The following is a 17973-nucleotide window of genomic DNA, read 5'->3' on the forward strand; positions in this document are numbered from 1 at the left end:
TTCCCATTGTGTTTTCTCATTAAATGAAACCAAATACACGCAAGGAACAAAAGTTCTTCAGTGCTTGATCTTAAAGTGGTCAGTGTCACCAAAAAAGGAAAATCTATGTATTATTTAAACATTTTGCTGTCTAAAAACAACTTCTTATCCACAAACAAATACTACATAAAATATCATGTGCATCACTTGTTGAGAGCTGTTCATCCATAGACAACATTTTTAGATCAAAATCACAATCTCTATGATTTTAACAGCATATGCTCAATATTACAAGGTTAAAACGGGCTGGCACACAAAATAAACTGTCAAAACTCTTCAGATCTTGAGTACTATATGTGAGGGATGTCAAGGTGAGAGTGAAAGTGGACCCTCTTGACTTCTATCTGGGTTTCCCGCCTCTGGAAGAGTCAGGGCATGAAAAGGCGGGGAGAGAGAGAGGGGAGTAGAGATGGAGGGGTTTGCTTTTCACCATTAAAAAAAAAAAGAGCAATGAATGAGTGACTGGCTGAATGAATGAGAGGCGGGGCTGGAGCTGAGAGGGGATCTGGCCTTGTGGATCAGCAGAGGTTAACTCGGCTTCTTCAGAAGGATGAAAAGGGGAAAAAACGGATTGAGCTTTAAAGAGGAGGATCCCCTATGCGCCTGGGGCGGGATCAGACAGGATGATTTATTAGAGAGAGAGAGAGAGAGAGAGAGAGAGAGAGAGAGAGATGAGAGAGAGAGAGAGAGAGAGAGAGAGAGAGAGAGAGAGAGAGAGAGAGAGAGAGAGAGGAGGTGGCGTTGGTAAGCATCAAAAAGCTGCAGAGCAAACGCAGCATTCAAAACTGCTGATATACACGACATTAGGATGGGCTTGATTCAGATTCAAGTTTCCAGTGAGAGAGAAAGACACACACGTATTACTCTCTTGAATTATACTCACATATTTATACAAAACCGTTTTGCGCATGAACAAGAAAGCGTGCCAAGTGTCTTGATGGGATTTTGTCCGTGTGCTTAAAATGATATGTGTGATCACACCAACAGGAAACATTTTTTTTTAACTCTTTCATTTAGTTATTTTGATAAAAAATAATAAAATAAAATCTGATATCATTAGGCCCAGCGCTCATGATATAATCAGGTGCAATAATAAATAAAATAAGTGCAACATAATGTGAGTTTATATTGTAATATGTGCAATTCGATGCTAAACCAATACAAAATGACCATTGTTTGAAAAATTGTAAGAACTACTGTATATGTAAAAAAGATTTTGCATTTAAAATATAAAACAACGTGGCCTCTATCGCCCCTTCAATCGCCTGTCACATGAGCATCATATAATCCATTCATTTTCTAGTCACTCGGGACAACACTTTGCCACACAGGCCTACAGTAGGTGCCCTTTCTGCAGCAGAATGGCTGCACATGGCGCTGAAGGCACCTCTTTATGTCCAAGTGCCTGGTTACAGCGTTGCACTAGTTTGCTCACACAAGAGAGGGGGCACAAGACAAACACCAAACGTCATGCAGTGCGGTCAGAGAGTAAACAGTGTCGGGATTGTAATCTCTTTTTGGGTAGAAAATAGGGCTGTTGTGTCTTTAAGAGGGGCTGCTGGTCCCTCATCGCAGCTGCTGGCGTGTGTGTGTGTGTGTGTGTGTGTGTGTGTGTGTGTGTGTGTGTGTGTGTGTGTGTGTGTGTGTGTGTGTGTGTGTGTGTGTGTGACATAGAGGACAGCGGAGATTCATTACTTAAGCAGTACAATGGACATTTATCACCCCGTGGTGTTATTCAAATTCAGTACCAAGCGAGGACCTTCTCCACTCCTCTCTCCGCCTTGCGTCGCGGCAGCAGCGTTTATTGTTGGAGCAGCGTAAAGAAAAAGGCAGGACGGCAGAGAGACATCCAGTCAGTCAGTCAGTCCGATAGATCCGTAAAGGAAGGATGGAAGGAGTGTCTGTCCGGGGAGTGTATGTACGAAGCCCGCTGCTCTCCAGCTCCTCAGCCTCTTTTTTTTTGTCACCATCCAACGCTGCTCGCAGGGGGGCATTTGGACGGAGCAGAGATCCGAGAGAACGCACGTCGTGGGAACTGAACCAAGGACGCACCAACGGGAACTAAGGGGTTTCCTTTTCTTTCCTTTTGTATATCGGTTTCATCACCAGCTATAAACACCAGAGGAAAGAACATAAACGCTCCAAGTGCCTTTCTTCAAATAGGAGGGGATTTTTTTTAACATCCGTGGGAAAGCCATTGTGCATCTTGAGGCACTAGAACTGAACAGTCTTTCCCCTAAATCGATGACAGTACACAGGTGCAGAAATGGCGTTTTCCTGGCGTTCTTACCTCGACCTTTAAAAATGAAATTAAGTCAACTTGAGCTGTTCGATTCCTGTCTTTTCCACCTTTTTTTGAGACACAAAGTGAGACCATCTGGTGATCCAAAGGAGATTACATTTTACTTAAAGATGCAATGGCCATTCAGCCATCTTAAAAGGGCCCAGAGATCTGGACAGACTTGGGGTTAACTTTGAAACTAGCAACCAGTGTAAAGATACGGAGAGATACGGCAGCTATAAGAGAAAGTAAAAAATAGGATGTTTTCAAACAGTAGAAAAAGTCACAAAGTGATGTGGCTGCAACAATGTCTCCTTAGCATTATCAAACAATTGCAAAAAAAAAAGGATATTTCTTTATTCAATCCAACAGAGGGGGTCAGCTTCTTAATAAGAGAATGTGCTCAAGCATTTGAAATGTACTGCTTTGGAGAGAAGTTGAACTACAGGCTATATTTGCATATTTTTAATCTAAAAAAAACATCTTGATGTTTAGTTTTCTGCTCAGTGTTGGAAATGCAAAGTGAGATTTATTTCAAAAGGGAAGCCGAATCCGAGGCAATGCTGAGCAGAGAGGATGTCAAAAATAATGCACAGTACTGCAACTCCCTATCTTGTAGAAAAAAAGGGAAAGCAAACGAGTTTTCATTGTCAAACGCAACCAATACTGTCAAAGGGCATTTAGGCAGCCGTAGCAGGTGCAGCCATGGAGCCTATACAATAACTGCTCGTGCACACTTGTGATTTAAATAACCAAATGCTTAATTTCTTCTTTTTAATCTTGGCAGAGGACATACAGAGTCTTTAGCGACTGATTGTCCAAACGCAATTCTTGAGTAAACTCAAATTCAACCCCAAGAATTGTGTATGGACATCTGTTGCTGCAGACTCACATTCATCACTGCTGTCTTTGGCCAAACGCCACATCAAGAATGTAGGCCTCCAAACCACAAAGGAGGCTACAGAAAGGCCTTTAGTCTCGGGTTGTTTTGTAACTGTCTCATTTCAGGTAAGATGCAGAGCACATTTAGCATGTTGTGGAGGAAAAAGACGCGGGACTGGGCCAATAAAGTGGAGGAAACCTTATTCTGCCTCGTGTAATGTGTTTTTCGAGGTGCGCGTTGTGGTTGGCCCGATTGGTATTTACACTTTGTCGAATATCTAATCAAGACTGTTTGTTTTAAATGGCAACTATCGACTGGAAACATTGATGTATCGACTGTGTTTGGCAAATAGTAGAAAGCAGCGAGTTGAGTGCTCGCAGAGTGAGGTCTGCATGAAGCACGAGATGCACGTGAGATGAGCAAAGCTAAAACCTGGACCATCAGATACATGAAGTCACGAACGAGGAGAATAAATACAAATAAACAGTCAGATTAAATAGAATTTAAAACAAATCCATAAATGCTAAAATTGATTATAAAAAGAGCTTATTAGATAATCATCATCATTTATTAATATAAAAGAACATATTTAGAGCCTATTTAAGTGCATCCTACAACAAGGCCATTAACCACGGATAAAGTACTTAAAACACAATTTTTAAAACGCGTTTAATGATTCTAAAGCTAAATCAGATGCAGTATACTATATATTAATGTATTAAAGGGCTGTAAAAACAGAAAACAGATGACTGATCTATGGAGCCAAACAGCGTCACTGAAAAATCATGTGGGACACTTTTGGGCCCATAAGGTGTTTTTATCCTTTTACTTTTATCTTTATTTTTCTTTATTTCATGAGTTTACTGCTTTAAAAATTTTTTTCTAATTATTATTATTTTTTCAAACGTCAAATTATTAAACATTTAAACGAATATTAACAACATAGACAATTAAAACGTTTAAAGTTAACAGTAAATGTAGAAATATATGAAATATATTAACCTAAAATAAATGTTCTTATTTCAAATATCAAACACAATTAATTCTGTATGCTCAACATTGAATTGAAAACAACAGCACATACACACAACGTGTGTGTTGTTGCTGAACATTAAAGGCTAACCTTTCTTAATTCCAGGAGATCAGTGCTGTTTGCTCTTGCAGAAACTGCCTCTGTGTGAAATGAACTCTGCAACTGTTTATCTTTATTTATTTTACAGAATATCAATAGCATCGAAATTACAAACGTATATTAACAATTGTAATATTTGAAGCACAAATGCAATGATTTGTGCACGTGTTTTTCTGCGGGTTAACAAAAAACAGCTGTATAACAGTGATGTGTCTCTCGTAAAAAAAAAGGGCTCATTTTTTAAAATTAATAATCATCAGGGATAGTGTTGTAATAAAGCAGAGCCCTTTTTGTGGAAATAGATGCTTAAAAATACTTAAAAACTCAATACCAATAGTAAAAAAGACACATTTGGACATACAGGCTGTATTTATATTTCTGACTACAGTGTTTTTGTTCACATACTAACATACATTTAGTCTCAGCACTAGATTAATTGCAGGAAACTATGGATGCAATAGGAAAACACGCTGGAGAGCAAATCTGGCAATACTTGCTTTTGTCAACAATGTTATAAGTTAATATGAATGTATTTAATGAATAGATGCAAGTTAGTTTTCCTCTTTTTCGTTACATAAAAAATACATTTAAAAAAAGAAACGTCCTGTCAGCATGATAGGTAAAAAAATAAAACAAAATCAATGCTTTTATGTAAAACATAATCTAGTAGTTATTTTTTATTGGCCAGTGTGTACTATAAGGCTGTTTATGACAGGCTGGAGATCACAGGCGCTCTTTATGCCCACTGTTGTAACATGAGTCGTTGTGATACATGTGTGTGATCTGATGGTAAGGCCAGGTCGACTCTCTCGCCACCAGCATCGTCACCATGTCTCCTCAGCCAGTCAGTGTGCAGGATGTGGACCTAACTATGAACTGTGCAGGTCCAGGTAATAGTCCAAACCCTGCATGCATTAAGTGCAAATGACATTTGAAACAGAGGGGGGCGGGGGAAATGTGGGTACAAACACGAATTATGAAAAACTAGTGTCTCATGTAAGAAAATACATAGGCTATAATAGATACAATAAATACATGAAAACGTTTAAAGACTATAACAGCCTACATACACTGTGGAGCCTTTTATGTTCTTAATATTTGGTTCAGAAATGTCAATTGGAGGCCTATAAGAAGCATCGAGCCCATGCAGAAACATGTCTTTGATCTTCTCCTCACTGTGCAAAACACACCCAGTAGCCTCGGTGTCCCAGGCCTGCACTAGCTGACACAGTAGCTCCACTTTCTCCTCTCTATAACCCCCTCGCAGCCTCATTAGCATTTCCTTTCTAGCTGCCATTATCGTCCGGTTTCCCGTTGCAAATCGGACTCCACACCCGAGAAAAGGTTTTAGGTCGCCCCGGGCGTTCAGGGGAGGGCAGCCTGGAGGCAAGACCTCGACCTCCCGCAGTGGTCCTGTAGTTCACACCCCACACACCCCCCCCACACACACACACACACACACACACACTAACCCCCGCCCCCATTCCTTCTTAAGCGTTTTCTAGCTGAGTGGGGCTATAGGACGGTACAATGTCCCTTTAGTCTCGTCTAATCAGCCTAAAACTGCAGTGTGATCACAGAGCTGGGCTTAAATCGATCAGATATAAACTATCACCAGGAATTATCGAAGCGTGATGTAAAATCCTAATTGAGGAACGCGTCTGTCTATAGGCCTCTGTGTGCGGTGCAGGGGGCTTTCAGATAAAATTGCACTTAATAGAGATAAAGTCGAGAGAAGTTGCAGTTTGTAAAGTGCAGAAACACACAACGCGCTTTGAGGAGTTGTAAAATAATAATATTTATAGCTAACATATAGCAGAGATTCTTTACAAAACGGTTTTAATTACAATAGTCTTATTAAAGAGAAGCGTATGTGAGAATTACAATTTCCTAACTTATTATACCTTAATTCGTTATTTCAGCACCGTGTTTATAACTGGACATGTTCGCTTCGGTCAGGAATGTATGTGAAATCAAGAAAATAATGAATTACTAAGTCAGGACTCTTAGTAAAAATCAAAAACACTTTTAATATTTTTTTATATTTTGTGAAGAAAAATATAAGAAGAAATTAGAAGAATAAATCATAATAAAAAACAAATGTTCAATCACATTGGACCACACAATTACTTTTGTACTTTATCAACACCCCTCTAATTCGCATTTATAAGCACTATATACACATTTGATAACACACTATAATGTAGTCATAAGCAGATGGAAGGACATTTTTGTTTATCATTTGTGGTCAACTGTAACACATAAAATAATTAAATAAAATATGTCGTCATAGGGTAAATTATAATTGTTGAAAAATACATAAACACTTGAAATGTCCTTATATGTGCTTATGACATTACAGTGCATTATGAACATATTGTTAAAGTTGTATACTGCTTAGTAATGCTAATTAGTGATGGCTAAGTGTTACCTTTTATTTTATATTCTCGTGGACTGAAAGTCATTAGGTCATTTTGTCTGTCACGGTCACACTGGAAGAGAGGATGCAGGCAGATGAAGGTCTACACAACGACTGTAGGTATTTATAACTCGCTCCTGTGAGTGGGCCAGTACAACAAGAGCTTCCTATGACTGCCCTTTACCTGTCCAGTTTGATAAAAAAAATAAAATAAAAATGTTACGCGAACTTCCACAGATTTCCTGTCTCAGTTTCCACATTTTTCGTGGTAACCATCTCTGAATTTCTACTCATTCCTGCGGACCAACATCAATCACGGTCGGACCTCGCGGTGCAGGCTGACACATCCACAGCGTCCAATGGGGTGGCTTGTTGTTGAGATGGCGGGGGGCGGAGAGAGAGTGCAGAGGATGTGGAGAAAAGGCTGTTACAGAGATGCCAAGGATATGTTTGTATCCTCACTCATTCGCTATCCTCCATGAAGAGTAGAAATAAACACAACGTTGTCTTGGTCCTGTAGTTGGTAGTCCAGCTCCCCCTGAGGTTTAGAAAACACACACAATATTCCATATTCAAACATCTCTCCAAGTCAAAGGAGAAATATATCTCTTTACTAATACAAATATGTGCATTACTCCTGTGTTCTCCCATCGGGGTCCAATCAATGACACACTTTTCATTTCATTTACATCCTGTGTTGCGTCTTGTAATTGAATCAATGGATTCAAATTGAAGCGTTCACACTCTGTGTGCATGCAAATATGTGCTCAGATATGAGACCCCAAGGACAAACTTGTCTTGCAGCTGCTTTTCACGTTACATGAAACATTAACTGACTGAAAATGAGCAATCTCAGTATCAGTGAACATACAGGCTCACCTTCCCACCCACAGTCCTGAATTAAATGGCATGTATATAGTCATAGGGATACATGCTAGAAGACATAAACACAACTGTAAGATCTTCAATTATTTACACTGCAGTACATTAGAAAACAATAGGTTAAAATAAAAATGTTTTTTTACTTTTGGAACCACACACACACACACACACACACACACACACACACACACACACACACACACACACACACACACACACACACACACACACACACACACACACACACACACACACACACACACACACACACACACACACACACACACACACACAATTTGACAGTGAACATGGCTTCCAGCGCTCACCATTAGCTCCCAGTCTGCATCATTGATAAGCACCAGAATCCCAGGTCTCCTGTGGGAAAACACACGTTTTGAGTCAGACACATTTCCCAAAGGTAACACACACCAAACACACGTACACACACGTGGAAAAGATACAGACAGGTAGAAACGCCTCCGCAGATGCACGTAATGCACAAACACACTAAAGGGAAAAAGGTAATCTGCGTCCGTCATTAAAATATAAGTCAATTTACAAACTCGAGAGAAAATACAAACTTCCAAGTTGTAAATACAAAAAAAAGATTAAATGGTGGTAAACAAAAGTGAAATGTTTATTCCTTCTTTCTCAGGCATGATATTTTTGTATTTTCTTTGCAAGCAGAGCCTGGCTAACAGTTACAATCAAAGTCATAGATAAGAGGAAAATAATATTGATGAATACACCTAAAAGTAATTACAAGAAATATGTGAAATATATTTTTGCTGAAATCTTTTCAGTCAAAAACTATAATATTTATTTAAATAATTCAAAGCAGAATATAGCCCGGAGAAAATAAAAGGGCTGCAAATAAAATGTATTTTTTATTAAAAAGCGGTATGAGAGTAGAGAGATTGTCGGGGGAAACAAACTGTCACTGGAAATTAATAGCGGCCCAAAAATAACATACAGATGAAGCCTAGAAAAATATCCACCCTTCAAAAGAGGATCATTGGGGGAGGGTAACAACAAGCACCTATGGGTGCAGTCTCCTTAATATATGTTGGTGTATTTTATTTCTGAAAGCCACAGAGGAGACAGCGGCGTGATAACGGCTTAAGCAGTTCAAAAAAGCTTCTCTCCTCCGTGTAGATGCTCCATGACGTCAATGAGAAAGGGCAGAGTGAGAGTAACTTGTGAGTGCAAACATACGTCCACATAGGCGGCAGACACACACACACACACACACACCTGCTTTGAGAAAAGAAAAGGTAAAGATTGTAAACTAATCATAGCACTAATAGATCTTTTTTTTTTTTTTAAGATAATGAAGAAACACCTTGATGGGTTTTTTTTTCAAAAACAGTGTGCTGCCAACATAAAGTACACACAAACACACACATCTAATCTATAAGGTTTATAGGTAGGCCAGCTTTTTTCTCCATTCATTGGTTAGGTGGTGCTATAAATAGTCCTGCACAAAAGGCAGCTGTAAAAGTCAGCCAGTCCTATAAGGCTGCTGTGAGCCCTGGACACACACACACACACACACACACACACACACACGTAATCATCTTACTGAAACCTATAACCTGAAGGCTAGACTGTCCCCCCCCCCCCCCCCCCCCCAGCATTTCAGCATTTTCGAGCTGCAGGAAAAAAAGCATCAGAAAGCTCCTCCACTCACAATACTTAGGTTTCATTTTCAATACATTGAAAACTGTTCTTCTAGAGCTATTATTTTAATCAAATATTACAGTCATATTTGGCAGTTAAGATTGTGTTCCAGTGGCAGAGATGTATAACGTATCCTTTCAGCATATATTGTTGTACACAGATCCAAGTGAATGTCAAGTGCGCACACACACTCACACGGAGTCTCCCTGGACAAAGAGCTCGGGCCGTTCCTTCAGCAGGTTCCGTTGGATCCAGACGAGCAGCTGCTTTACGTCCCCTAAAAAACGCACACACACACACACACACACAAAGCCCATACACAGACAGACAACAGAGGTCACAGGTCAGGGGTTAAGGGTCAAGGTGCATGGTTCCAGCCCCCTGGTCGATGTGACGCGACAGAAGCACCAGGCGGGATGAGGCTGTGTATATGTGTGTGTGTCTGAGTGCATGTATATTTATGAGTGTATGTGTATGTTGGGGGGAAAGGACACTGGAAATGGGGGGAGGGTTGACTGATGTCAATGGCCAAGAGCGACAGTGTTCACCTTGGCTAGAACTAAATAAAATGAATGATTTGTGTGTATAAAATTGAGAAACGAATGAACAGATAAGAACACAAAAAACATCTACAGCTTGACATTTAATTCACCAAGTTAAAAATGAAGAAAGAAATTAAAATATTAAGCTTCTTAAAACATATTAATGCCATTATATTTCTCTTGAGCCACACACTTTTTAATTAAATTACATTTTTCAACGCAGGACTAATAAAATGATCAGAAAATCCAATTTCAGAATAATAATATTCTTTGTTAAATGCGCTGCTTTTCGTCTGAGCTTGAATATCAGAGATGCGTGAATTTCCTATGAGTCTGACCTCCTGAACAATCAGATCGACCTTGTCTCAACAATAGATTGAGCCTCACTCAGACCGACTGACAGGAAGCCACAAAGCCGACGACAATGAGAGGTTTTAGGATAAATCCCCGCCAAACAACGAACGATGAATATATTATAGTTATGGCTGTTGTTAACATCAAGATTCAAGGTGGTGTAAGAGCTTTTGAGTGTATGTGTATTAGTGCTTGGTGTGTTGCCTTACAAAATGAAATTTAAAAAAAGAATAAGAAAAACAGCATAATAATATGGACACACACACACAACACAAACAAATGTTTTATCGTGACCATTTCCTGGTTGTGTGTGAGTTTTCGGTGTGCGCGTGTGTATGCATGCGTGTATATGATCACAGCCGTGTTCTCAATGTACATGCGCACGACGAGTCGTGATAACACTTGGAAGCAGCATTGCAATAGCTGGTAGGCATATCACACACGCTCGCTCACTCACTCACTCACTCAAACACACACACACATCAAAATGTACATTATCGGCCTCCTTGACCAGTTTACACAGGAATGAAAAGAACAGAGGATATGAGGAATGAAAATGTACAAGGAGAGAGTAAATAAATAGAAGAGAGAGAGCATATACAAGAGGAGGAGAAAAAGAGAGCAGCAGCAGCAGCAGATGGAGCAGATACGAGGGTAAGAGGACGACAGTGAGTCATCCCGAGCCAGGTGTAAGGAAAGCGGTGAAGCCGTGGCAGGTAGGTGTCCAACCCCATGGGGATTCAGGAGTTTAGCTGGATCAAAGGTAGAGCTAATATCACATTAAAACTGTGCAAAGACTACAGTTCTTTACATGACATACATTCAGAATAATGCTGCTTGCTCACAGGTGGAATTAAATATTCTATTAGATATAAAATGCAGGCATACATGTTGTGCATATCTGAAATTACTGAGACATTTTGGTGTCTGCTTTTTCAGATTATGAAAATATACTGAGAGAGGGTATAATGAAAAATAGGTTCACACATCGAACACAAATGTTTGTGTTTTTATTTTCGGTGGAACAGTTATCTTATAAAGTCCAAGGTTTCATTTATTAAGCCATACAAAAATCCCAAAAATGCTTGGTGATTACAAAACATATAATACAAATAACCACAAGATCAAATCAAATGAATCACAAACTGAGAAAAAATAAAAAGGTATTCCATGCACAAGTTATACATATATAAAATAAATATTAAAAAGCCTAGTTGCAGCATTTAGCTGATGACAAAAAGATTTGTAGAGGCACCTGCCTGCTCACTGTGGCTATGAGGGCAACAGACTGTGTGGATGATATGTGATGTACCCCCCTCCTGACATGTACCTGTGTGTGTGTGTGTGTGTGTGTGTGTGTGTGTGTGTGTGTGTGTGTGTGTGTGTGTGTGTGTGTGTGTGTGTGTGTGTGTGTGTGTGTGTATGGTGCTCAGGTTAATTGCAGTGTTGTCGGCCAGCTCAGTAATATAATGATAGGGCTGGTTTTCTACGGTTCCAGGCCTCCATATAAAAAAAGACAACACACACACACACACACACACACACACACATATATATATATATATATATACACACAAACACACACACACACACACAACTTAGAGTACTAGGCAATGAATATTGACCTGCACCTCTGCAGGGCTAAAAACAGAACTAATCACTACAGCAGTCATAACTCCTTCTTTGTGGCAACTCCTTTCTTTGCTCTCTCTCTGCCTTTAACTATTGGTCATTTTTCTCCACCATTACCCCTTATTCGCTCTTTCATCCTCTCGTCCATTTAGTTTTTCATTTGCTTCTTCTCTCTACGTCTCACAGATATCCACACACACACACACACACTCTCTCTCATTTTCTCGTAAAACCTGCTCACCTCCCCTCTCCTCTTTCTCTCCTTCATCTCTTTCGCCTTCTTTTTATATTTCCCTCCCTAGAGACACACTCACAAGCAAACATGTTAAAAGTTGCACATAGACAATAAATAGGTTGGGTTAGCTCAATACACAGGTTGGTAATAATTCAGATTTTATCATTTAAGCTTTTTAATAAGAGAAACAGTAATCAGGCACTGCCCTTTTAATAGCTTTCTTGTAAAAGGTTACACACTGGGCTACACATTTAAATCACCCAGAAGCAAAAACAACAGGCTTGAATAAATGAACGGTTTTAAAACTGGAAGACAGTGTAAAGAAATTAGGAGTTAGAGAGGAAAGAACAATGACATGGAAAGGCTGAGAGGTGACGGTTTGTTTATAGCGCTTTGCGGTCCAGGTAGAGGGGGGGGGGAATAAAACGAGGGAACAAACAGACAGGAGAGAGGGAAAATGCGTCACAGGCTCCTGAAGCATCTTGGGATTGCTGCGTTGTGTGGGTGGAAAGGAGACGTGGAGGGATGGGAGGGGAGGGAAAAGGCGCCATTTTGACAGCGATTCAAAAACCGTGCCCGTTTATCTTTTGTGCGTGCAGTTTTTCTGCCCTTTCTTCTCCTTTTGCTTTTCTGTCTTTGTGCGATTATGACGGTCATGTGGGGGGGGGGGGGGGGCTATCCATCTTTCTGCTGATGTGAGGGGCAAAAACTGTGTGATCCTTAGAATGCGGGGGTTTTTGTTATGTGTGTGCGTTCGTGTGTGTGTGTGAGAGAGAGAGAGAGAGAGAGAGAGAGAGAGAGAGAGAGAGAGAGAGAGAGAGAGAGAGAGAGAGAGAGAGAGAGAGAGAGAGTTAGATAGAAGAAGGGAAAGAGAGAGAGTGGGGGTGGGGTTTTTCAGTCGAGGGTCATCAATCACCGGCTGGGGTCAAAGAGAAATACGAAGGATTCAGAACCAATTATATCTGCCTTCACCGCACCCCTTCTGTACTAACACACACACACACACTGATGTGTAAGGCGAAATTAGTTCGGAGCGACATTTTCAGGAACAGCAAACACGGCAGACACACAACGAGTCCAGACTTAAGATCCCAACGAGCCAATACGTCCAGGAAATGTTATGTCAAAAATGTCTGCGCTCCTGTGATGTCAACATCATTAACTTTGTGCATAACGCGGCCAAACCTCTGATTCTCTTTTTTTGCAGCAAGGTCATATCTGGCTGACATTCCCTGTTCTGGTCAACTTTTGTCTTTTGGTTGTCGTGGAAACATCAGCGCCATGGATGAACACCCTTTGTTTAGTCAAATACCAAAGACACATATTTCTCTCATTTGTTCACACACACACACACACACACACACACACACACACACACACACACACACACACACACACACACACACACACACACACACACACACACACACACACCTCACTTTTCCTCTCCTTATTTCCTCGATGACCCGGGTCCTAAGCAGGGTTTGGGGAAATAAAATTGGGCTGCAGGCAGGTTTTCCCTCGACTCCTCCATGCTAAGTTGGTGACCCATATTGGAAGGAGCGTGAGTCGCACAGCAAAATAAAATCTAATCAATTTGGATCCTGAGGTGGAAAAGTTTTTATGATTTGAGAAATAAGCACACGGCCGCCAAGTCAGACAAAATGATCTCAGACAAGAAAAAGCTGTCATCCTACTCCTCTTTTGCAACCCACACAAAAAAACCATAAACTTTTGCCCCCTTTACGACCTCCATTCACATACAATGGCTGTAGCAGTGGGCAACATCCGACAGACAGAAGAAAAGGGAAAGTGACAGGAGAACATTGGAGGAAGTTATGACTAATATAAGGCCTGTTTATTTTTGCTTTAAATGCTGGGGAAGGGTTTATAATGGAGTTTGCATCAACATTGATTATTCTAGTTGCCAGATGTTCCTGTAGTATGATACTAGTGTCAACAAACACTCAAAACATGGAACTCAAAATGGCATATTAAAGTAAATCTGAAGTTAATTAATCTGTTATAACATTGTTGCTATACAGCCGTCATAATGCAGGTCTGTTTTTAAAAGACACAATTTTCTGTCAAGTTCTAAATTCAAATAACCTAATGGGGGAAGAGAAGTCTGCTTTATGGAGCAACACATGTGAATATAAATATATAGCCCTGAAGCAAAAATAATGCTCAGAAATAAAGTATATAACAGGTCACAAATTGCAAGATGTGTCCCCACCCTCCCTCCACAAATCATTATATAAAGGAGTTGTTCATATTTCACTGCCAGAGGCTTAAGATGTCAGGTCTGCCTTGCAGGAAATAATGTATCTCAAACAACTTCCTGGCAAAAAAAAAAAAAAAGGTTAAATAAATGAAATGTTTTTTATATAAAAGAAAACCACTCTCTCAGTAACACAATATTGGTCAGGTAAAGGACACGTCATTAATAAAGTGAATACAAGTGATCGACAGTGTGTTTTCTCTTTAAACCGTCCGACCTGGCAGGAAGCCATTGGTTTCCATTCATTTCAGTAAATTATGACTTTATAACTTGTGCCGATGGACCGAGGGTTGGTTGACTACATTGCATTAGAAAATAGTCTCGTTAGAAAATAAAAAAAACAGAAGGCAAATAATTAGCAAATATGGATGTTGTGAACATGATTTTAAAGTTAAACGTAAACGTGTGTGCAGTAAAAAGTTGGTCTGAATTCTTGGATGTCGGGTCGAACCATGAACACATACCATAAAATATGCATGCAGTGCAATGCAGAAACACTAGAGAGGTCCTCTTAAGTCCTTTCTGACATTGTGTCACTAAAGTCTCTAACACTGTAAACGCAGCATTTATTCAAAAGAAAGAAAATATTTAGGACATCACCGTTTCACAATGAGGCTCTAATTCGGACATACACAGACAGGTGATACTCACAAGGTTGGGATTGGCTGGGAAGGGTCACATGATGTTCCTTCACACCATCAAAAAGCAGCTCTGCTCCACCACTAGACATAAAAAGAGTCAGCTTAGTGAATGAAGTGTGTGTGTTTGTGGTATTTAGATACTTTCACACTTTCACACTTTCTGTTAACATGAAATTAAGTAACTGGCCAAGTTGAAGGAATAAATAGGAGGTTTCGGCTGACAGGGTTCAGGTGTACAAGCTGCTGATGCTCCCTAAATGTTCTGGAGATCAGTGGAGGACGTTGCATGATGACTAAACTGATATATTAAGTCTTTTGGGAGAGGTCCAAATCAAGTCTCAGGTCTTTATAAAAACTGCGAGTCAATATTAAAGTCTGTCATGTCTCTGTGTTACAGTTATATCATTCTTACCTCTGCATGTATTAGGCCTTTGTGGACAATGTTTGAAAAACACTGCAAAGGTAGGAATAATTAATCAAATGTTTATGGAAATCGCTATATTGCCCACTGCAATTGTTTAAATCGCAGGAGGTGCAATATTTGTTAAAGACAAAATGTGTGTCAAAATTCCCTTTTCAAAATAAATATTGTCGTGCTCCAGAGATGTCTTGGCCGACACAAGACTTAAGGAAACATCTTTGTTTGTTACAGATCCCTGCAGAAAATCATTCCATTCATTGTTTTTTCAATTAAATAATATTTAAAAGGTACCATTCCCTGTAATATCGCAAATCATATTGCAGTCGCACTATCGGTCAAAATATTTGCGATTAGATATCATATATATATATATATATATTAATAAATATATATATATATATATATATTAATAAATATATATATATATATATATATATATATATATTAATAAATATATATATATATATATATATATATATATATATATATATATATATATATATATATATTAATAAATATATATATATATATATATATATTAATAAATATAAATATAAATATATATATATATATATATTAATAAATATAAATATATATATATATATATATATTCATTTATCCATACATTTGTCAATTGATTTCCCAAAAATTGGGTAATGCTTTAAATTAAAATGTCTTTAAATTCTTTCCTGTAAAGAATTGGAAGTAATTTGCTATTATTTACAGGTTCTGGGATTTGACTGTAAACAATGTACCTGATGAATGTAAGAAATAAAGACAAAGTATCGAAAATAGTCAGTTTATAACTATTTTAGATTTGCGTTTACAAGTTAAATCCAAGAAAATATTAATTTATTATTGAAACTTGATTGCCCACATTTGTTAAATCGTGTGCTTGTCGGTTGACAATGTCACATTTGGGCCTGCTAAAAAGGAAGAAACCTTCCCATGAATGACTGGAACAGTAATTGTTCCTTTTCGAGGAGATTATAGGGAAAAGGACTTCATACGTATCCCCCCCCTCTCAGGTGTTGCTGTCTGTTTCTGGTTATTTCTGTCATAATTATTGTTTTATTGAGAAGTAGGTTAATTCTCACAGCAACCAAGCACAAATCATGTCCTTATTTTCGAGACTTAGGTTCATAGTTTGGATGGGGGGGGGGATGTCAAATTTCTGTCATGTTTTACCAAGCACACTGGCTGAGCTGCAGGAGGAACCAGGAGAGGAGTTTGAGCTGGTGCAGAGAGGTACGGTTTCTGTTCGACTCATGGAGTAGTGAGAGATAAGTTCACAGTTTTACATGTTGCACATGCTGCACAGTGCAGCATGACCAGAAATAAAAGAGTCAGACAGCTGTGTTCAGTTCTGCTGTTGTGTGACGTTATATGAGAGTTTTCTCTCTGGTCATTTTATAATAACGTTACATGTTAAGCCATCACAAAACCCCCCTCTACCCCTGTCAGATTAGAGAGAAGAAAGCGACTACACGACGGTGGATAATATTTCATAAACAAACTCAAAACTAGCATGCAGCTAGCTGTTACACTGATTTGAGGTCTTTTTTTTAAATGAACAAAGGTTAACGATACAAAACTAAACTTATACATCGGTTATCCAACATCTTGTTTCCGCTAAACTGCTGACAGAACATCAAAACAGACTTCCTAATAGATCATAAAGGGTTTTTAAATCGCCTACCCAAACTCCAGATGAATCGCTATGGGGGCTGCCATATTGTCAGCACATGCAGGAAGTAGTGGAAGGGGGAGCCGGAAGTGACGTCTTTGGATACATTTTTCCTTGGAAATTTAATATAAATTCAGATACTTTTTGGATTTTAATGAAATATTATTGATAATCATAATATCAACATTGAGTGTAAAAATGTCATTATAAATATAACATTAAATTAAATGTAAACGTATTGATTACATACATAAATGCAAAAATAATCAAATTTAGCCCCAATTATTAGTATAAATATAACATTCAATAAATAAAACCTTAAATTAATTGTACAATTATTGATTATATATTGTACATTTTACATACATAGAATATATGGTTATTTTTACATGCACAATAATAAAAGTTAGCCCCAATTTCACTGAATTTCCATGTGAATTCTAAGAAAAATATTAAGACTCTTTTAAACAATAAAAAAAAAGTTGTATGGGGAAGGCTTCAAAAAATAATAACATGTATTTTGCTTTTTTCTTAAACATAAGAAAATTATTAAAAAAAAAATCTTAACAGTGTTAAAATGTAAATTACAGAATAGATACATTTTTAAAGGAATTTAAAACATAAAGAAAATAAATATAAATACAGGACAGGCGAACAAGATGGTTCATGGTGAGTATTTAAGGTTCAGTGCGGAACATACACGTTTTTAATCTGGATTTAAAGGGTGTCGAAATTGGTACAAATCTAATATCCTCTGTGCCTTTGTTCCAGCTCTGTGGCGCCTAACTAAACTTTGCTTCTCCATGTTTAGTCTCCGCTGTGGGAACAGTAAGCATCACTTCAACTGATTATGTGTGAATGTGC

General features: G+C 38.6%; 1 protein-coding gene across 1 annotated transcript; it reads right to left on the bottom strand.

Annotated features, from left to right (window-relative positions):
* Nucleotides 1-6339: 6339 nt before the first annotated feature.
* urm1 (ubiquitin related modifier 1) lies at nucleotides 6340-17201 on the bottom strand. The gene is made up of 5 exons (XM_029444386.1): nucleotides 17122-17201; nucleotides 15012-15082; nucleotides 9512-9593; nucleotides 7963-8011; nucleotides 6340-7292 (listed from the first exon to the last, which is right to left on the bottom strand). The coding sequence occupies exons 1-5, from the start codon at nucleotides 17154-17156 to the stop codon at nucleotides 7224-7226; spliced, it is 306 nt and encodes a 101-aa protein (XP_029300246.1). The 5' UTR covers nucleotides 17157-17201; the 3' UTR covers nucleotides 6340-7223.
* Between the last annotated feature and the right edge of the window lie 772 nt (nucleotides 17202-17973).

Source organism: Cottoperca gobio, chromosome 12 (assembly GCF_900634415.1).
Source record: "Cottoperca gobio chromosome 12, fCotGob3.1, whole genome shotgun sequence".
NCBI lineage: Eukaryota > Metazoa > Chordata > Actinopteri > Perciformes > Bovichtidae > Cottoperca > Cottoperca gobio.